General features: G+C 33.9%; 2 protein-coding genes and 1 long non-coding RNA gene across 6 annotated transcripts; 1 reads left to right on the top strand and 2 right to left on the bottom strand.

The window, feature by feature from the left end:
- Nucleotides 1-222: 222 nt before the first annotated feature.
- On the top strand, nucleotides 223-4,222 carry LOC124936345. Its single transcript, XM_047476839.1, has 10 exons — nucleotides 223-277; nucleotides 597-738; nucleotides 1,120-1,305; nucleotides 1,444-1,536; nucleotides 1,657-1,839; nucleotides 1,918-2,020; nucleotides 2,107-2,292; nucleotides 2,391-3,187; nucleotides 3,349-3,671; nucleotides 3,750-4,222. The coding sequence occupies exons 2-10, from the start codon at nucleotides 604-606 to the stop codon at nucleotides 3,805-3,807; spliced, it is 2,064 nt and encodes a 687-aa protein (XP_047332795.1). The 5' UTR covers nucleotides 223-277; nucleotides 597-603; the 3' UTR covers nucleotides 3,808-4,222.
- Nucleotides 4,223-8,472: 4,250 nt separating this feature from the next.
- LOC124936604 lies at nucleotides 8,473-11,581 on the bottom strand. 4 transcript variants are annotated; one of them, XM_047477119.1, is made up of 8 exons: nucleotides 11,488-11,581; nucleotides 11,257-11,349; nucleotides 10,954-11,136; nucleotides 10,774-10,876; nucleotides 10,501-10,686; nucleotides 9,712-10,400; nucleotides 9,315-9,634; nucleotides 8,473-8,763 (listed from the first exon to the last, which is right to left on the bottom strand). In XM_047477119.1, exons 6-7 carry the CDS (start codon nucleotides 10,369-10,371, stop codon nucleotides 9,347-9,349), a joined length of 948 nt encoding a protein of 315 aa, XP_047333075.1. In that variant the 5' UTR covers nucleotides 10,372-10,400; nucleotides 10,501-10,686; nucleotides 10,774-10,876; nucleotides 10,954-11,136; nucleotides 11,257-11,349; nucleotides 11,488-11,581; the 3' UTR covers nucleotides 8,473-8,763; nucleotides 9,315-9,346. The 4 variants fall into 4 exon arrangements, with proteins under 4 accessions (XP_047333075.1, XP_047333074.1, XP_047333077.1 ...); XM_047477118.1 differs by lacking the exon at nucleotides 8,473-8,763 and adding an exon at nucleotides 8,850-9,236; XM_047477121.1 differs by lacking the exon at nucleotides 8,473-8,763 and adding an exon at nucleotides 8,850-9,236 and having other exon boundaries at nucleotides 10,783-10,876.
- Nucleotides 11,578-12,362, bottom strand: LOC124936605. The gene is made up of 3 exons (XR_007099136.1): nucleotides 12,300-12,362; nucleotides 12,038-12,179; nucleotides 11,578-11,660 (listed from the first exon to the last, which is right to left on the bottom strand). It is a non-coding gene; the product is annotated as an uncharacterized LOC124936605 (long non-coding RNA).
- Nucleotides 12,363-17,503: the final 5,141 nt, after the last annotated feature.

Genomic DNA, 17,503 nt, shown 5'->3' with positions numbered 1-17,503 from the left:
TGCCCTAGACTCTATTCTTGAATTTGTCTTCTTCTTTGAAATGAAGATGTTTAAGGTTTTAAGAGTTATAGATTGATTATTGAGTTGGCAAATGGGTTTAAGAAGACGACGCCGTATATACGCTTTTCTTTCTTGTCGGCTTCTTACAGCAACAGTGTACTCGTCCATCCTCTATTTAAACCCCAGACGGAACTCTCCAGGCATTTACTTTCATTTGATCTCTTCACAGTTCGCTCCCTTTGAGCCGCGGCGGAGACCGAAGAGGACAGATACAAAGGTTTGGCCTTTTTCTTCTTGCTTTACTGGGAAACATATACATAAAACAAAACCCATTGATTTGGATACCTCCTGAACCGACCATAGATAAGGACCCTTCTTTATTTCTCTTTGATTTAACCATCCATCCCTCAACATATGTACGTACATTCATTTTTCGCCTCATTTAACGATTTTGAGAACCCTTTTCTTCATCCAAGGAGGCAGATACGGGCAGTTTCCATCGACTCTTTCCCGAGCCGTAACGCCTTTGCTTTTCCTTTCGGTCCATTTTAAAACCTTACTTTCTCTGCTTAATCTTCTCATTTTCTGTTGTCCAGTTTAACCATGGAAGTGTCTATAGCTGACGAAACCATCGAGGAGCTGTTACGATGCATTCGGCCAACTATGGACTCAGAAGAAAAGAGGAGAGACGTCTTTGAGTACATACAAAAACTGGTTAAAACCTCGCTTGGGCACGAGGTGAATTCAATTGGGTCTCTATCAATTTCCAATTCTCCTTTTAGCTTTCCATTTCATATCTGTTCAATCGAATAGATAGAAGAAGGAATAGTATTCAGGATAACCCAAAAGAAGAGAGAATAAAGCTCCAATTCCATTTTCTCTCTCTATATACAGTCTGGGTGCAGAACACATTTCTTTTTCTGGGTTGTTTATGAATAAATTAGCTTGCTTTCATGTCTGTTGAATCGGTGTTTTATGTGATTACTATATTTAGCTTTGTCAAAGGTTAAATCGTTGATTGAATTCATACTGTCTATACTGAGTGTTGAATTAATTTACAAATCCATTAGCAATCAGTATATTTCCTTAAATTATTTTCTTTCTCTGATTTCTTTGAAGGTATTTCCTTATGGCTCTGGGCCTTTGAAAACTTATCTGCCAGATGGGGACATTGACCTGACTGTGGTTTCCAATCCTGATCGTAAAAACACATTGCCAGATGATGTGCATGCGCTTCTTCTAGCTGAAGAAGCGAAGGAGAATTCTGAGTTCAAAGTGAAGTCGATACTCTTCATCGATGCTGAGGTCTGATCTCTTGTTCTTAAAAATGTAATTTGGAATAATTTTCTATAACAGTGATCAAGAATGAATCACCTTAAAACCCTTATTGAACAGTTTTGATGTGTATTTCTTCATTTCTGATAATTTATGTTGTGATGGCAGGTAAAGATTGTGAAATGCATTGTGCAGGACATTTTGGTGGACATTTCTTTCAACCAATTAGGCGGTCTTTCTACACTATGTTTTCTTGAGGAGGTAAGGTGTTCTGGAAAAGACATAAAATGTTATTTTAATTACTGTTTCACGTATTTATCTGAATTACTATTTTGCTCGTCATGCAAAATCTAAGAATTGGAAATTCTTTCAAATTATTAGGTGGATAGTGTTATTGGGAAGGACCACCTCTTCAAACGTAGTATCATTCTCATAAAAGCTTGGTGTCAACATGAGAGCCGTGTTCTTGGTGCAAACTATGGACTAATTTCTACGTATGCTTTAGAGACATTGGTGTTATACATTTTTCACGTGTCCAATCGTTCCTTGAACCAGCCTCTGGAGGTAATTCATCTTGTTTTGTACTGAATACATTTTGAAATTCTTGCATGCATTCGACTTACAACTCTGTAAACCGTTTAGGTGCTTTATCGGTTCTTGGACTACTTCAGCAAATTTAACTGGGATCGTTATGGAGTTAGTTTGGAAGGGCCTATATTAAAAGCAACATTGCCTAGTATAGTTGGTAAGCTTGCTCTTTTTAATCAATTATGATGCAATATATAATTCAGGAAAAGTAAAATGTTAGTTCTTTTTCTTTTTGGCACACAGCTGAGAAACCAGTGGATTGGGGAAATGATTTTTTGTTCCAAGAGGATTTCTTTAAGGATTGTGCGGATTACTTCACATTCACATCAAGTTCACTTGATGTGAATTTGAAAGAATTTCCCCGGAGGTTCCTTAACATTGTTGATCCACTTAAGGAAAGCAACAATATTGGACGCAGCATTAGTAAAGGTTGCCTCTCTAATTCTCGATATAATTTCAATAGTACAATTAGATATTTTATCAAACTGTTTTCTGATTAAGGATATACTATATTTATGTTTCTATAGGCAATTCTCATCGCATACGTAGTGCGTTCATGTTGGGCGCGCAGACGCTCGAAAAGATCCTTGAATTGCCGAGTGACAAAGTTGCACAAAAGTTGAAGAAGTTCTTCTCCACCACATTTCGGAGACATGGGCACAGATTATGCCCATTCTCTACTAGTTCAATCAGTGAGGATATCGATTGGATGGAAGATTTTGATTCAGATGAAGAAGTAATGGAAGTTACATATTTACCTGTACATATGAGTTGCAGGATTTCTAGTGTGCAATACTCTTCTCCATCTGCTGAAAATTCAAAGTCGGAGAGCAGTGCACTATCTGAAGGACAGTCTTCTTCCACTTCTAATGAGAATCTGGGATCAACCCTGTTGATAGAAGATCCATGCGAGGAACAAAGTGACGATGACTTAAGCTCTACAGATTCAGTATTGTCGGACTTGAGCTCTACATATTCAGTAATGTCGGACTTGAGCTCCGCATTATCAGAGACCTACTTAGAAAGTTTGAATCCACTGGTGGACCTAGCTGGAGAATTTGACACCCAAATTAGGAATTTATTGTGTGGTAAGAATCGTCTCGAAAATGGAATGAATCGTCTCGAAAATGGAATGAATCGTCTCGAAAATAGAATCAATCGTCTCGAAAATGGAATGAATCGTCTCGAAAATGGAATGAATCCTCTCGGGTGGGTTCTTCCTCCTTATCCTCTTCAACTACCATTTCAGCAGAATTTCATACCAATGAATTCTGTCTACGGTTTTGAAGGAAGAGTTGGTACTCAGCCTTTCTTCCCTCGTCAGGTATGTCTCAACAAAAAATTCCTTTTCTATTGTTTCTTTATTATATAATAGTGAAATAATCAAGGTTCAAGTCACATGTTTAACACTCTATTCGTATTCATAAAAACGTTTTTGAATACTGAAATAATCAATTCCATTAACATCACATTCCATATTTGCAGAACGTGTCTTCGTACAACAGGTCAGTACATTCTCGATGGAGGAATAGAAAACATAATAACCATTCCCTTGAAACTCCAAGGAAGTTAAAGAATGACAACAACTTTGCTTCAGTACGCCCCCCTGAGAGGCGATATGGGAGTGGGTTTTATCATTCGGAAGGAACAAGCTCCAACACTACTTTCCCCACTGCACCACCCCTTACAAACATAGTATTTGGTTCGCTTGGAAATCCACCAGTGATAAATACTACCAGGAGACCTCCGCCAGCGAAAATAGAAAAGAGGAATCCAAGAGTGCCATTGTCTAGTAATGATCCAAGAAGGTATCTCCAATCTTATTAATTTTTGCAACTGTCTTTATCTATTTGTGTGATTTACTTGAGGTTTGATTCAATGTGCAGGGAAATGGAGAGACCAGCCTTGCTGAACAAAGAAGACTTCCCCCCACTGACCAACTAAAAGAGGATCTTGAGGAGATGCTGGTGAGTTGAAGTGTTGTAGGGGAGATTAGATCCAATCACAAAAGTATTATGATGATCATATTAGGCTAATTGGTAGGGAAGAGGAAGAATGATAAAACTTCATTTCTTTTTTCTGTTTTAAAAAGTTTGGTTTTTTTTTTTTGGAGGCTTTTAGTTTTAACTTGGTTCATTCATATCTCCATAGCAAAAAATTTTAACAAAAAAAAGTTATCAAATGAGTTGCTAATGTAAAGTTGTCAATTCAGTTACAGAATTAGCAATGTTCTATTTGACATCTGAAAAGTTATCAAATGAGAGTTGCTAATGTAAAGTTGTTATTTGACTTATTTCAGTTACAAAATTAGCATTATTCTATTCCATGTGGGCAGGTCTGAAGCTTGTCTAAAGTATCCTTTAATTAATGTTACATTTCTATTAGTTAAAATAGTTGATTTTCAAGCCCAAGTTATTAAAATGGACATCCCAAAAATAAGGAATTTTCCTAATTTGATTTATCATTTTTTATAACATCTGATTTAGGGAATGTTAAATTTGGAACTTGCAAATAAAAGTGGTTTCCTTTGTTGTTGTGACGTCTACAATCCCAATATATACCTGTGGTGGTACAATCTTGTACTTGGTCAGATTATCACAAAAATCTAGACATTGAAAGTGATGTTATATACAAAATTACTATTTTTTTTTATAAATTTGAATCTACATTTGTTAACTTATTCAATAGGACATTATAATTATGGATACATAATAGACAAACTATAATATTTTATATAACATAATATCTCCTTTAAATAATTTTGTTTTTGTTAAAACAAATCTTTTATATGTTTATAGTATTTTAGGATTATTGATAGGATGATAATTCAGTAAATAATGAAGGATATTTAAAACTTGTGATAACTTATTTAGGTCAATAAAAAATGTAATATTCTCAAACTCTATGAGGTTGAGAGTTTGAGCCCGTCAGACGGTAAATTCTGCGCATAATTAAGTGTATTTGCGGGACAAATACTTAACTCGTTGTTCCATTTTCATCTCCTCTTTTAGTCAAACGTCAAAAGGAGGTGGATACCCCAGGTCCTCAGTCTCTCTGAGGTCCTGAGTTTCGCTCGTCAGACGACAAATTCCGCTCATCTGGTTGAATACATTTGCGGGCTCCCGTGGGGATTAGTCACACTCTAAAAGAGTTGTAGAACCCAGCGTTTTAAAAAAAAATTGTGATAACTATGATTTTTGTGATTAGGATAAAACAAATATTATTTATAATAGGATCATTATACCATTATCTCTTATATTTTAAGAAATCATTCATTTAAATTAAATTTTAATTCATTCTGAGATGATATCTAATATTTAAACTATTGTATAGAATGATTTAGAGCTAAAAATTGAAATCATTTGTTATTGTATTCAACTCATGTAATTTTTTTAAGCATTTCACATAACGAAAAATAAATTAACGATAATAACACTATTCATTACAAAAGTTAAATTATAAAAGAGAGGTGTAATAACTTATTTCTACTAACCATTGTAAAAGTTGATTCATTTGACAAATAATACTATTAATGACAAAAGTAAATACCATAATATTTAGCAAAAATGTGAAAGTTCTAAAATAGGCATTATTAGCTTACATAAGACATTAAAAAAAAAATACCAAACTCATTAAAGTCCACCCAACATGCTTTGGATAAGCTTAAATTCCCTTTGCTTAAGGCTCAAAATTAAAGAAAGATTATTATGGTGTCCACCAATAACTCATCAACACTTACTTTCTCTTCTTTAGATCTTATAGTTGTAATGAAGACTTTATCTTTAACATTTAGTATTATCTCCTCTAATGTGACATGTTTGTTATCATTTTTACTTATATGGTACTCAATATCTTTTATATACCACACATATTTAATGTAAATTATAAATCATATCCGAATAATATTATCTCTGTTTATTCTCAATCTTTACTCTCAAGACTCAATATTCTATATTGTAGAGCTTTCTTGGAGCTCTTTCTTAACAGTTTCGTCATTTTAAAAACTGCACTTTATATTACGGTCGATTTGTCCGTCTTATTATCTTGACAAATTTTTTTCGACATAATCTGTCCAAAAATTATTACTTTCGATTTTGTTCAGCGATATTCCGGCGATTCAAAAGCACTCACTGAAGCGAAGTAATGTCATCAACATTTCATTCCCTCGATAACATCCTCTTTGCTCTCATATTTGCCCAATGCTCTTCTTCTTACCCTGTCGTCGCTCCTTCCTTATTGCTGCTCCTGCGACTGATGCTGCAACCATCCCTACTTCCGGCTGACAGCCTGCCTTGTCCAATGTATAGCTAAAAGTGCAACGACAAATTCTCGCCGGTAACCCCAAGCTGCAATGTGCCTCTAAAATTGGCAGTATTAGCCACATTACCGTAACTCACTTGGGTGGCACAATCAACTTCATCTGCTTCAAAGTGTTAAAACGCTCATTTATGTACATCTAACCTAAAAGATTTGATTGTTGATTTAAGTGCATCGGAGTACATGACAGAGAATCTATCTCTATTACATGATTTTCATATATACAAAATCATTTGTCCACCGTTTGCGTAGCTAACGCCGCATCTGTTAGTGTTCTAGAAACCGAATCGACCTACGTAATAACTAATATTTGTTTAAAAAATGTTCTCTTTATTTTAAATTTTGATCGCAATCAATTGTCAATTAGAAAAGTTTGTCGTGATTTAAAATGTTTTACCAAATTCTATTAAAATGGTTGTGAATTTCAGGATATGAGAACGGGGAGGACGAATGAAAATGCTAAGTTGTGTTCGAGACTCTACATCTTGCAACATAATCCACTAAGGTTATTCAACTTCTTTTTCAAACAAACGTGAAAAAATAATGTTCTGGCATCATAAGCTTGGACATCTCAATTTTTTGTATTTTGCTAAACTAATTCCGAACTTATTTATCAATAAAACCACAACTTTTCATTGTGACATTTGTCAATTTGTCAAACACACTCGATCATCTTACCCAAACGTTGCATACAAACCGTCTAAATTATTCTCATTAATTCATAGTGACGTGTGGGGATTCGTCCGAAGTAACACTTGAAATGGTAAACGATGGTTTGTGATATTTATCAACGATCACACTCGCCTCCCTTGGCTCTTTCTAATTAAGGACAAATCTGAAATTTGTCAATTTGTCGAATTTTCAAAGACTTCTTAATCTTAATCTAAAACTAGTTTCAATCTTCCGTCAAAGCCTCCAAAACCGATTACGAACATAATTTTTTTCCTTCCAAAAAAGAATTACCTCTTATATTTTAAAAAAAAAAACCATTCTTTTAAACTAAGTTTCAAATTTATTATATCCGATATACTAACATTCATATGGAATGATTTAGAGCTAAATTTTGAAATTATTCATTATTGTATTCAACTCATGTGAAAATTTTTAAACATTTTACATAACCAAAAATAAATTAGTGACAATAACACTGTTCATCCCGAAAGTTAAATTATGAAATAGAAATATAATAACTCTTTCTACTATTCATTGCAAAAGTTGATACATTTCGCAAATGATACTAGAAATAACAAAAGTAAATACCATGATATTTAGCTAAAATATGTATAGAAATTCTAAAATAGGCATTAATAGCTTACCTAAGACATTCAAAAAAATACCGAAGTTCTTCAAAGTCCACCCAACAACGTTTTGACTAGGCTTAAATTCCCTTTCCGCTCAAGGCGCAAAAACAAAGAATGTTTATTATGGTTGTACACTAATAACTCAGCAACACTTACTTTCTCTTTTTCAGTTAGATCTCCTTTTCAGTTAGATTTGATAGCTCTTTCAAGGTAATTAACACTTTATCTTCAACATTTGGTGTCTTCTCCTCTGATGCGAGGTGATCATATCCATTTTTACTCCAACTAGGTTGCTGATGGCGACAAATATAGTATCATGATATCATCTTCATTCATCGTATCCTTCTTTACTCCAACTAGGTTGCCGATGGCGACAGTTTTAGTATCATGATCATCATCTTCATTCACACACTTTAGTTGCTTATCTTTCGAGTTATCACCTACCCTTGGTTTAGAGGACAGTGTGCGTAACAGTAATTGATTCGACATTCCCTTACACACCCTGAGATGTATAATTACCTCCATCTCCCATGTCTTGCATGACTTCATAATCAAAATTAAAAACATCTTGAACAGCTGTTGCAAATGTCTCTGCATGTTCACCAGTTGCCGGTCACCGAAGTACAATGTGTTAATGTTACAATAGTACGATGTGTTTTCTTCCACACATGCGAGTCATTGTGTTCTACGTCATTTTTGCAACTAATCTCTTCCAATGGTGTATTAAAACACACAACAGTTGATGCAACATCACAAAAGGTAGAACTGTTTAACACCTAACATCTATCTTGCAACGATGCTCAACATATGACAACAAAATCAATTTTAGTACAATAAATAAGACTGTATGCATCAAACCATCACAATTGAACAAAACTAAAGAGAAAAGGACACTAACTCAACTAAAAAGAAGTCAATGAAACTAAAAGAATAAATTATGAACATATGAAAATGAATAGTAATGAGTAATAAATATTTTGGTTTACGTTAGGTGTAAGTGAGAATAATAAATTATATATATTTATTGTAATAATTATAATGAATAAGAATTTGAAAAAACACCTTTTAAAAAAATAAAATAAAATAATATATATATATATATATATAGCAGGGTATCGGGTTTGGCACACTCCCCAACCCGGACCTCAATCGGTAACCTTCTACCCTTCTCATCCCCTACATAAAATACCCGACTCCGACCGTCGGGTACCCACAGGTATCAGGTACCAATTGCCATCCTATTTCGTCTAGTAGTATAACTTTTATTTTGAATGCAGAGTTCCTGAATTCAATTCTACAAATTGTTATCACCATATACAAAAAAAAAGAAAACACTTTTAACAACCCTTCAATTTGCAACTGAGATAAAAAAAAACATTTAACAACATTTACAACACAAACACAAAGTTCCTAAATCAGATGTTAAACTGACCTATGCTAATTCTGTAACTGAGATTGACAACTTTAGATTAACAACTTTTGTGAACTTTGTTAAAAGTTGAACTCTCAAGAATGAAAGAACTAAGTTAAATCTGAAAGCACCGAAAAAACCCAAACTTTTAAAACAGAAAAAGAAATAAAGTTTCATCCTTCTTCCTCCCTACCAATTAGCATAATATGATCATCATAATACTTTTGTTATTGAATCTAATCTCCCCTACAACACTTCTATTCACCATTATCTTCTCAAGACATTTTTAGTTGGTCAGTGGGGACAAGTCTTCTTTTTTAAGCAAGTTTGGTATCTCTATTTCTCTGCACATTGAATCAGATCTCATGTAAATCACACAAATAGATATAGACAGTTGCAAGAATTAGTAAGATTGGACATACCTTCTTGGATCATTACTAGACAATGGCACTCTTCAATGCCTCCTTTCTGTTTTAGCTGGCGGAGGTCTCCTGGTAGTATTCAACACTGATGGATTTCCAAGCGAACCAAATACTATGTTTGTAAGGGGCGGTGCAGTGGGGAAAGTAGTGTTGGAGCTTGATCCTTCCGAATGATAAAACCCACTCCCATATCGCCTCTCAGGCCATACTGAAGCAAAGTTATTGGCATTCCATAACTTCCCTTGAATTTCATGGGAATGGTTGTTCTGCCTTCTATTCCTCCCCCGAGAATGTACAGCCCTGTTGTATGAAGACACATTCTGCAAATTTGGAATGTGATGTTAATGGAATTGATTATTTCAGTACGAAAGTAAAGGATATTTTTGTTGGAACATGCCTGACGAGGAAAGAAAGGCTGAGTACCACCTCTTCCTTCAAAACCATATACAGAATTCATTGGTATGATATTGTTCACTGCCATATTGAAATTCTGCAGGGATGGTACTTGAAGATGATAAGGAGGAGGATTCATTCCATTTTCAAGAAGATTCTTACCCCACAATATATTCCTTATTTGGGTGTCCAATTCTCCAGCTAGGTCTACCAGTGGATTCAAACCTTCTATGTAGGTCTCTGATAATGCGGAACTTAAGTCTGACATTACTGAATCTGTAGAGCTCAAGTCATCGTCACTTTCTTCCTCGCACGGATCTTCTATCAATAGGGTTGATCCCAGATTCTCATTAGAACTGGAAGAAGACTGTCCTTCAGATAGTGCACTGCTCTCCGACTTTGAATTTTCAGCAGATGGAGAAGAATATTGCACACTCGAAATCCTGCACCTCATATTTACAGGTAAATATGTAACTTCCATTACTTCTTCATCTGAATCGAAATCTTCCATCCAATATATATCATCACTGATTGAACTAGTGGAGAATGGGCATAATCTGTGCCCATGTCTCCGAAATGTGGTGGAGAAGAACTTCTTCATTTTTTGTGCAACTTTGTCACTCGGCAATTCAAGGATCTTTTCGAGCGTCTGCGCACCCAACATGAACGCACTACGTATGCGATGAGAATTGCCTATAGAAACATAAATATAATATATCCTTAATCAGAAAACAGTTAGAAAAAAAAATCTAATTGTACTAACTAAATTATATCGAAAATTAGAGTGGCAAACCTTTACTAATGCTGCGTCAAATATTGTTGCTTTCCTTAAGAGGATCAACAATGTTAAGGAATCTCCGGGGAAATTCTTTCAAATTCGCATCAAGTGAACTCGATGGGAAAGTGAAGTAATCCGCACAATCCTTAAAGAAATCTTCTTGGAACAATAAATTATTGCCCCAATCCACCGGTTTCTCAACTGTGTGCCAAAAAAGAAAAAGAACAAACATTTTACTTTTCCTAAATTATATATTGCATCAATAATTGATTAAAAGATCAAGCTAACCAACTATACTAGGCAATGTTGCTTTTAATATAGGCCCTTCCAAACTAACTCCATAACGATCCCAGTTGAATTTGCTTAAGTAGTCCAAGAACCGATAAAGCACCTAAACAGTTTAAGGAGTTGTAAGTCGAATGCATGCAAGAACTTCAAAGTGTATCAGTAAAAAACAAGATTAATTACCTCCAGAGGCTGGTTCAAGGAGAGATTGGACACGTGAAAAATGTATAACACCAATGTCTCTAAAGCATACGTAGAAATTAGTCCATAGTTTGCACCAAGAACACAGCTCTCATGTTGACACCAAGCTTTTATGAGAATAATACTACGTTTGAAGAGGTGGTCCTTCCCAATAACACGATCCACCTAATAATTTGAAAGAATTTCCAATTCTTAGATTTTGCACGACGAGCAAAATAATAATTAAGATACATACGTGAAACAGTAACTAAAATTACAATTTATGTCTTTTCAACAACACCTTACCTTTTCGAGAAAACATAGTGTAGAAAGACCGCCTAATTGGTTAAAAGAAATGTCCACCAAAACTTCCTGCACAATGCATTTCACGATCTTTACCTGCCATCACGAATATAAATTATCAGAAATGAAGAAATACACATCAAAACTGTTCAATAAGGGTTTTAAGGTGATTCATTCTTGATCACTGTTATAGAAAATTATTCCAAATACATTTTTAAGAACACGAGATCAGACCTCAGCATCGATGAAGAGTATCGACTTCACTTTGAACTCAGCATTCTCGTTCGCTTCTTCAACTAGAAGAAGCGCATGCACATCATCTGGCAATCAGGATTGGAAACCACAGTCAGGTCAATGTCCCCGTCTGGCAGATAGGTTTTCAAAGGCCCAGAGCCATATGGAAATACCTTCAAAGAAATCAGAGAAAGAAAATAATTTAAGGAAATATACTGATTGCTAATGGATTTGTAAATTAATTCAACACTCAGTATAGACAGTATGAATTCAATCAACGATTTAACCTTTGACAAGCTAAATATAGTAATCACATAAAACAGCGATTCAACAGACATGAAAGCAAGCTAATTTATGCATAAACAACCCAGAAAAAGAAATGTGTTCTGCACCCAGAATGTATATATAGAGAAAATGGAATTCGAGCTTTATTCTCTCTTCTTTTGGGTTACCCTGAATACTATTCCTTCTTCTATTTATTCGATTGAACAGATATGAAATGGAAAGCTAAAAGGAGAATTATAAATTGATAGAGACACAATTGAATCACCTCGTGTCCAAGCGAGGTTTTAATCAGTTTTTGTATGTACTCAAAGACACATGTCCTCTTTTCTTCTGAGTCCATAGTTGGCCGAATGCATCGTAACAGCTCCTCGATGGTTTCGTCAGCTATAGACACTTCCATAGTTAAACTGGACAACAGAAAATGAGAATATTAAGCAGAGAAAGTAAGGTTTTTTAAATGGACCGAAAGGAAAAACATACCTGTTCAGAGATGTTAAAATCAAAGAGAAAGAAAGAAGGGTTTTTACTAGGTTCAGGAGGTATCCAAATCTAAAGGCAACCCTTTTCTCTGTCCGTCTTCTTCGTCTGTTTCTCCAAAGCTCCCCCTGGACGCGGCGCAAATGGAGCGAACTGTAAGGAGTTTTTAAAAAAAAAAAGAGTGTTCCTGTTGAATTCTGTAAAGGGTTGACGTAGAGGATGGACGAGCCGATAATAAATAAATGCATATATACGGCGTCGTGTTCTTCCTAAACCCATTTGCCAACTCAATCTCTATTTGAAAAGAACACAAATTGAAGAATAGTATTTAGGGCAATTGAATGGATAATCAATTGAATGAAAAATGTATTTACTATTCAGGAGTCCGGAGTAAGTGAGTACCTTCCATCACCCTTTCTTTTTAGGAAAGCAAGAAAATCCCCTAATTAAAAGTTTCACAAGTAAATCCCCAAAACAACTTGATTGTTAAAATATTGTCCTTTCATTACAACTAATGAAGTCCATGAAATCTAAAGGCTGCTCCAGGTCTCAATCACTATATGCATTGTGATCCTACTAGATGGTAATGTGTGACAATGTCTCAAATTTGTAAGTAAGACAAACGTAAATAGAATATACAAATATAGAAGAAATTAATTACGTCCAATAGGACTTAATTAATATTTATCAAAATTTTGATATTATCTATCAGTGAGTTATTTTAAAAATAAGGAACCTTCAGTATTTTCAATAATGATATTGGATAGATATATATCATTCATAACGTTATTATTATTAAACTATTGAGATTCGTTCTAAAAAATGCGTAAAATGAGTTTGAGATTTCATCGTCTTTCTTAAATACATTCATAATAAAATAAAATAAATAATGTCGTGAATATGCCATTTTTAATGTTGTAAATTTGAAAGGTTAGATTAAGAGACAATACCAAAATTTACCTAATTATAGAAACACACTAATATAGAAAAATTGACAATAGTGCAAGATTCAAATTCAAGAAGTATCTCAATATTTAATTGTTAAAATTGAATATGACTTTCAAATTGATAGTGTTAAAAAATATCTAATTTAAACACACAATAACAAAAGATATAAAAATATAGTGGTAAAAAATAATAATAAAGAACAAAAGATATAACGAGGTTTGGCCAACAATGCCTACATTCTCGGTGAGTCGTCTATTCTATTGATATTCCATGGAATAATGGTCCAAGTAACCCTAAGTTACAATGTCTCTATTTATAGGAGTATATCAAAATCCTAAAAGACTAAACTACTACTCCTATGCCCAATAAAGGCTTAAAACCCAATTACAATATATAAACTCTAATAAAATATGAGCCAAAAACCTAACAATCTCCACTTTGGACAAATACCGCGCTTATTGAGATGTGATGAATAAATTACAATTTAACAATCTTCACCTTGACGAATTTCACGTCCATTAGGAAATACATGAGCCGTACCCATCAATCTACACTTTGACAAAAGTCAAGCATCATGAAATAAGTGGGTTCAACACCTCAATCTTCACCTTTGCTCGAACCATTCATGAGATAATTTCATGTGCTCCACTTCCACTCAAGAGCCCTTAGAAGAATAACAATCTCCACCATCTAGTATATCGCGCCATCAAAAAGTTATGAGCCACACATCAATCTTCACTGCTCGAGCCATTCACGAGATAAATCATTATACCTCCACTTCCGCTCAAAAGCCCTTAGAAGAATAACAATCTCACCATCTAGTATATCGCGCCATCAAAAAGTTATGAGCCACACATCAATCTTCACTGCTCGAGCCATTCACGAGATAAATCATTATACCTCCACTTCCGCTCAAAAGCCCCTTAGAAAATAAAATCATAGAGTTTATAACACCAAATAAATTTGGGTGACCACGTTATTTCAACGATGAGAGACATTCAACAACTCTTCCCAATCTTTGTTCATACCCGTTGATATATGCGGAAACTAGAATTAATAATTCTTTATTATGTCAAAATAACCTTTACCTTTGTTTGCCACAAAACGAGTGTCTTATTTTTCAAGTCCAACAACTGACTGAAACCAAAAAACGAGAAGACCCAAGACGAACTTTATCGTCTACTTCATAACAAATAAATTAGGCTATCACGACATCTCTTTTCTCTAGCTCAAGATTTGACAAAGTATTTGTCACCCATCTTGCCTTGAACGTTGCATAATCAACCAACTTGAACCTCATACTTCTCCTTGAACACATTAACTTGCAATCTGCTAGTTTCTTGAATCCAAAAACGCATAGCAATCCAAGAATATTATTTCAAGATTCACTATCTCTCTTCAATTATCTTCACTAATACTTCAAATGATCATCTATAGTTTCTTTGAAAGAAATCGAATATCCTTTCATTTGAATTGATCGAACCTCTTATCTAGCCCCCTTTTCATGACTAGAAATCTCATTCAAGGTCTCAATCATTTAATCTATGATCCACAATGTACAAACAATTAAGATAGAATAAAAGAAGTAACAAAATCATTACCTTCAAATTACCGAGTCTCCCATCTAGCCCCTTTTTCATTACTAAGAATCCCACTCAAAGTTTTTATTTATCTTCTCACATTAGAAGATAATGCAATGATTTCTTCTTATTCGTTTGAGAGTTGCTCTCAAGATGTCTCTACCTCAATTTATAAGTGTCTTTAATTAGTCTTCATCTTCCTCTTCCTGATCTTTCATTCATAATATGTGCTACCTGGAATTGTTTCAATCATTAATCACCCGCCAAATCAACGCAATCTTGCAATTTGGCCCGAAGGATTTCCCTATCAACATGTCGACAATGTTGTCATCGGTAAACACTATTTTGATAACAACTTTCCATACTCGATCATGTTTTTGTCAAGTATAAAGCACATAATCTCACCACTGTCTTCATCTTGATTAACTTTTCCAATAAGATAAGGTCTTAACCAAAAATATACAAACTTGTTGGTCCCAAATACGTCAAATAAAACTAAAATTAGGCAGACACTTTAAGCCTCAGAATAACAAACTTCGAGACGTCCAAACCTTGATCCGTTTGAATATATATGGAGATATATATTTTTTTCCTTTCTATATTTTAATAGACCATATGTCCCAAATTAAAATATGTTTAAAAGAATATACATCATCTTCTTCATTCTGGTGTCGCTGCCTACACGACGACTTTTCGTCACCTGCACCCATTGGTGCCTTGGAGAAGAACAAAAAACCCATTGTCTTTTTCTCTCTTCTTCTCAAGACATCGTCACCCAAAACTAAGAAATATTTTAACGATCGTTGACATCTCCTTAGCAATTGAAGATTTCGACTCAAATCTTCACAGCGACTAAATCTTCTACAACCAATGTCGTTTTCTCAAATAATCAACAATCTTTAACAAAAACACAAATATCCAACAACTTCTTCAATGGTGGTTATAGTTTCCGTCATATCTTCACAAATAGATTAGGTTAAACATTCTTAAAACATGCTTGAATACCACTTTTTGAGAAACAATCTAATCTAAACACGCAATAAAAGAAAATATAAAGATAACGTGGTAAAGAATAATAAAGAACACAAGATATAACGAGGTTCGGCCAACAATGCCTACATCCTTGGGGAGTCGTCCATTCTATTGATATTCCATGTAATAATGGTCCAAATAACTCTAGGTTAGAATGTCTCTATTTATAGGAGTACATTAAAAGCCTAAAAGCCTAAACTACTACTTCTAAGCCCAATAAAGGCTTAAAGCTCAATTACAATATATAAACTCTAATAAAATATGAGCCCCAAACCCAACAGATAGATCATCATGATGAGTGATTATGTTCATGGTAACATTTTTTATTTGCATTGATCAAATTTAAAATTTTATTGTGTAATTGTTTACCTTTATTCTTTTATGTTAAATGAGCAATCTATTAGTTTGTTTTGATTTTTAATTATGTAACATATTTTTATTGGTTTATGTATTACATTTATCTTATATATATAATACAATGATTAATTAGAGTTCACGACAAATTAACTAAATAGATTTTAAACTACTTGATGTTAATGTTAAGTTGTCAAATTTTTTTAAAATAAATGTATTTCTAAAATGTTATTACGAAATCAACTGATTTAAAGGTGTAGGAAAAACAAAGACAAATGATAATGAAAAAAAATAATCTCGACAATAGTGTGATATCCAATCTACGGGTTAGTTGGCATTGCGTGAGACAAACCGAAGTTTGAAAGATTGATGACAGTGTAATAAACCCTTAATATTTTGAATGATTAGATCATGACTCCAATGACTTCCAATTCAAGAGTCAAGAATAGATAATACGACCCCTTTAATATCAGATTCAAAAATCACATTTTGTCATTAATTGTCAATGACAAAGCACATTGCATATCGAATGGCCATTGCCTCCGCTGTCGCAGAAGAGATGCTTTTAAAATTGTGTGCATGGACGTGAATGTTGGAATTTTAAACTAATTTCGTTAATTAAATGAAAATGAAAATTTAGATAAATAAATTAAATGTAATTTAATCCAAATAAATAAATATAAATTCATACCAAATTAATTTTTGCTGAAATTTATTGTTAATGGATAAGATCAAATGACAAAAGTCTAGAGATGTCAAGAGTCTAGGAATGTCAGTCACATTGGATGAATTATCAACTGTTGGATTGATAAATAAATTTATTGTGATGGTTTAATTTCTAATTATAAATATCCCTCATTGGAACATTTTATTACATCTTTTGAATTCGAAAGGTTTTTTTCTTTATTTTTTCCAGTGTTCTTCGAGTTATTGACTTGTCGTATTTCTCTTGAAGCCTGGTCATCAATTCAGATATTTTGTTAAGTTCGCTGCGTAGTGATTTCAGTACTGAATCACTACTAGATTCGTTGTACCCTAGAGACAGTCATCTACGATAAGTTTCAGCGCAAGGGGAGACAATGTAACTGTTTTAAAGGAAACTAGGTTTAGTTCATCCATATTCTCTAGTCAAGCAAACAGAGAAGAAGAAAATGATATCCCCTATTTATAGATCTTGCTCTAAATTTGAGAGGCGTGAAGGTAACAATGTAAGGTACAAAATAGTTGTTTGTTTCTTAATTGAATTTTTTTTCATAGTTATCAACTAAATGCAATGTATATAGATTTAAAAACATTGTTCTTTGATTGAAATTACATTTAAAATGTTTGCGGATTTACTT

Source organism: Impatiens glandulifera, chromosome 4 (genome assembly GCF_907164915.1).
Source record: "Impatiens glandulifera chromosome 4, dImpGla2.1, whole genome shotgun sequence".
Lineage (NCBI taxonomy): Eukaryota > Viridiplantae > Streptophyta > Magnoliopsida > Ericales > Balsaminaceae > Impatiens > Impatiens glandulifera.
This window is presented reverse-complemented; position numbering and strand designations above follow the sequence as displayed.

Coding starts and splice junctions, on each gene's coding strand:
- LOC124936345 (XM_047476839.1), top strand. CDS start 604: ATGGAAGTGTCTATAGCTGACGAAACCATCGAGGAGCTGTTACGATGC. Junction 3,188..3,348: donor AGCCTTTCTTCCCTCGTCAG/GTATGTCTCAAC, acceptor CCATATTTGCAG/AACGTGTCTTCGTACAACAG. Junction 3,672..3,749: donor TCTAGTAATGATCCAAGAAG/GTATCTCCAATC, acceptor TTCAATGTGCAG/GGAAATGGAGAGACCAGCCT.
- LOC124936604 (XM_047477119.1), bottom strand. CDS start 10,371: ATGTTGGGTGCGCAGACGCTCGAAAAGATCCTTGAATTGCCGAGTGAC. Junction 9,635..9,711: donor AGCCTTTCTTTCCTCGTCAG/GCATGTTCCAAC, acceptor CCAAATTTGCAG/AATGTGTCTTCATACAACAG.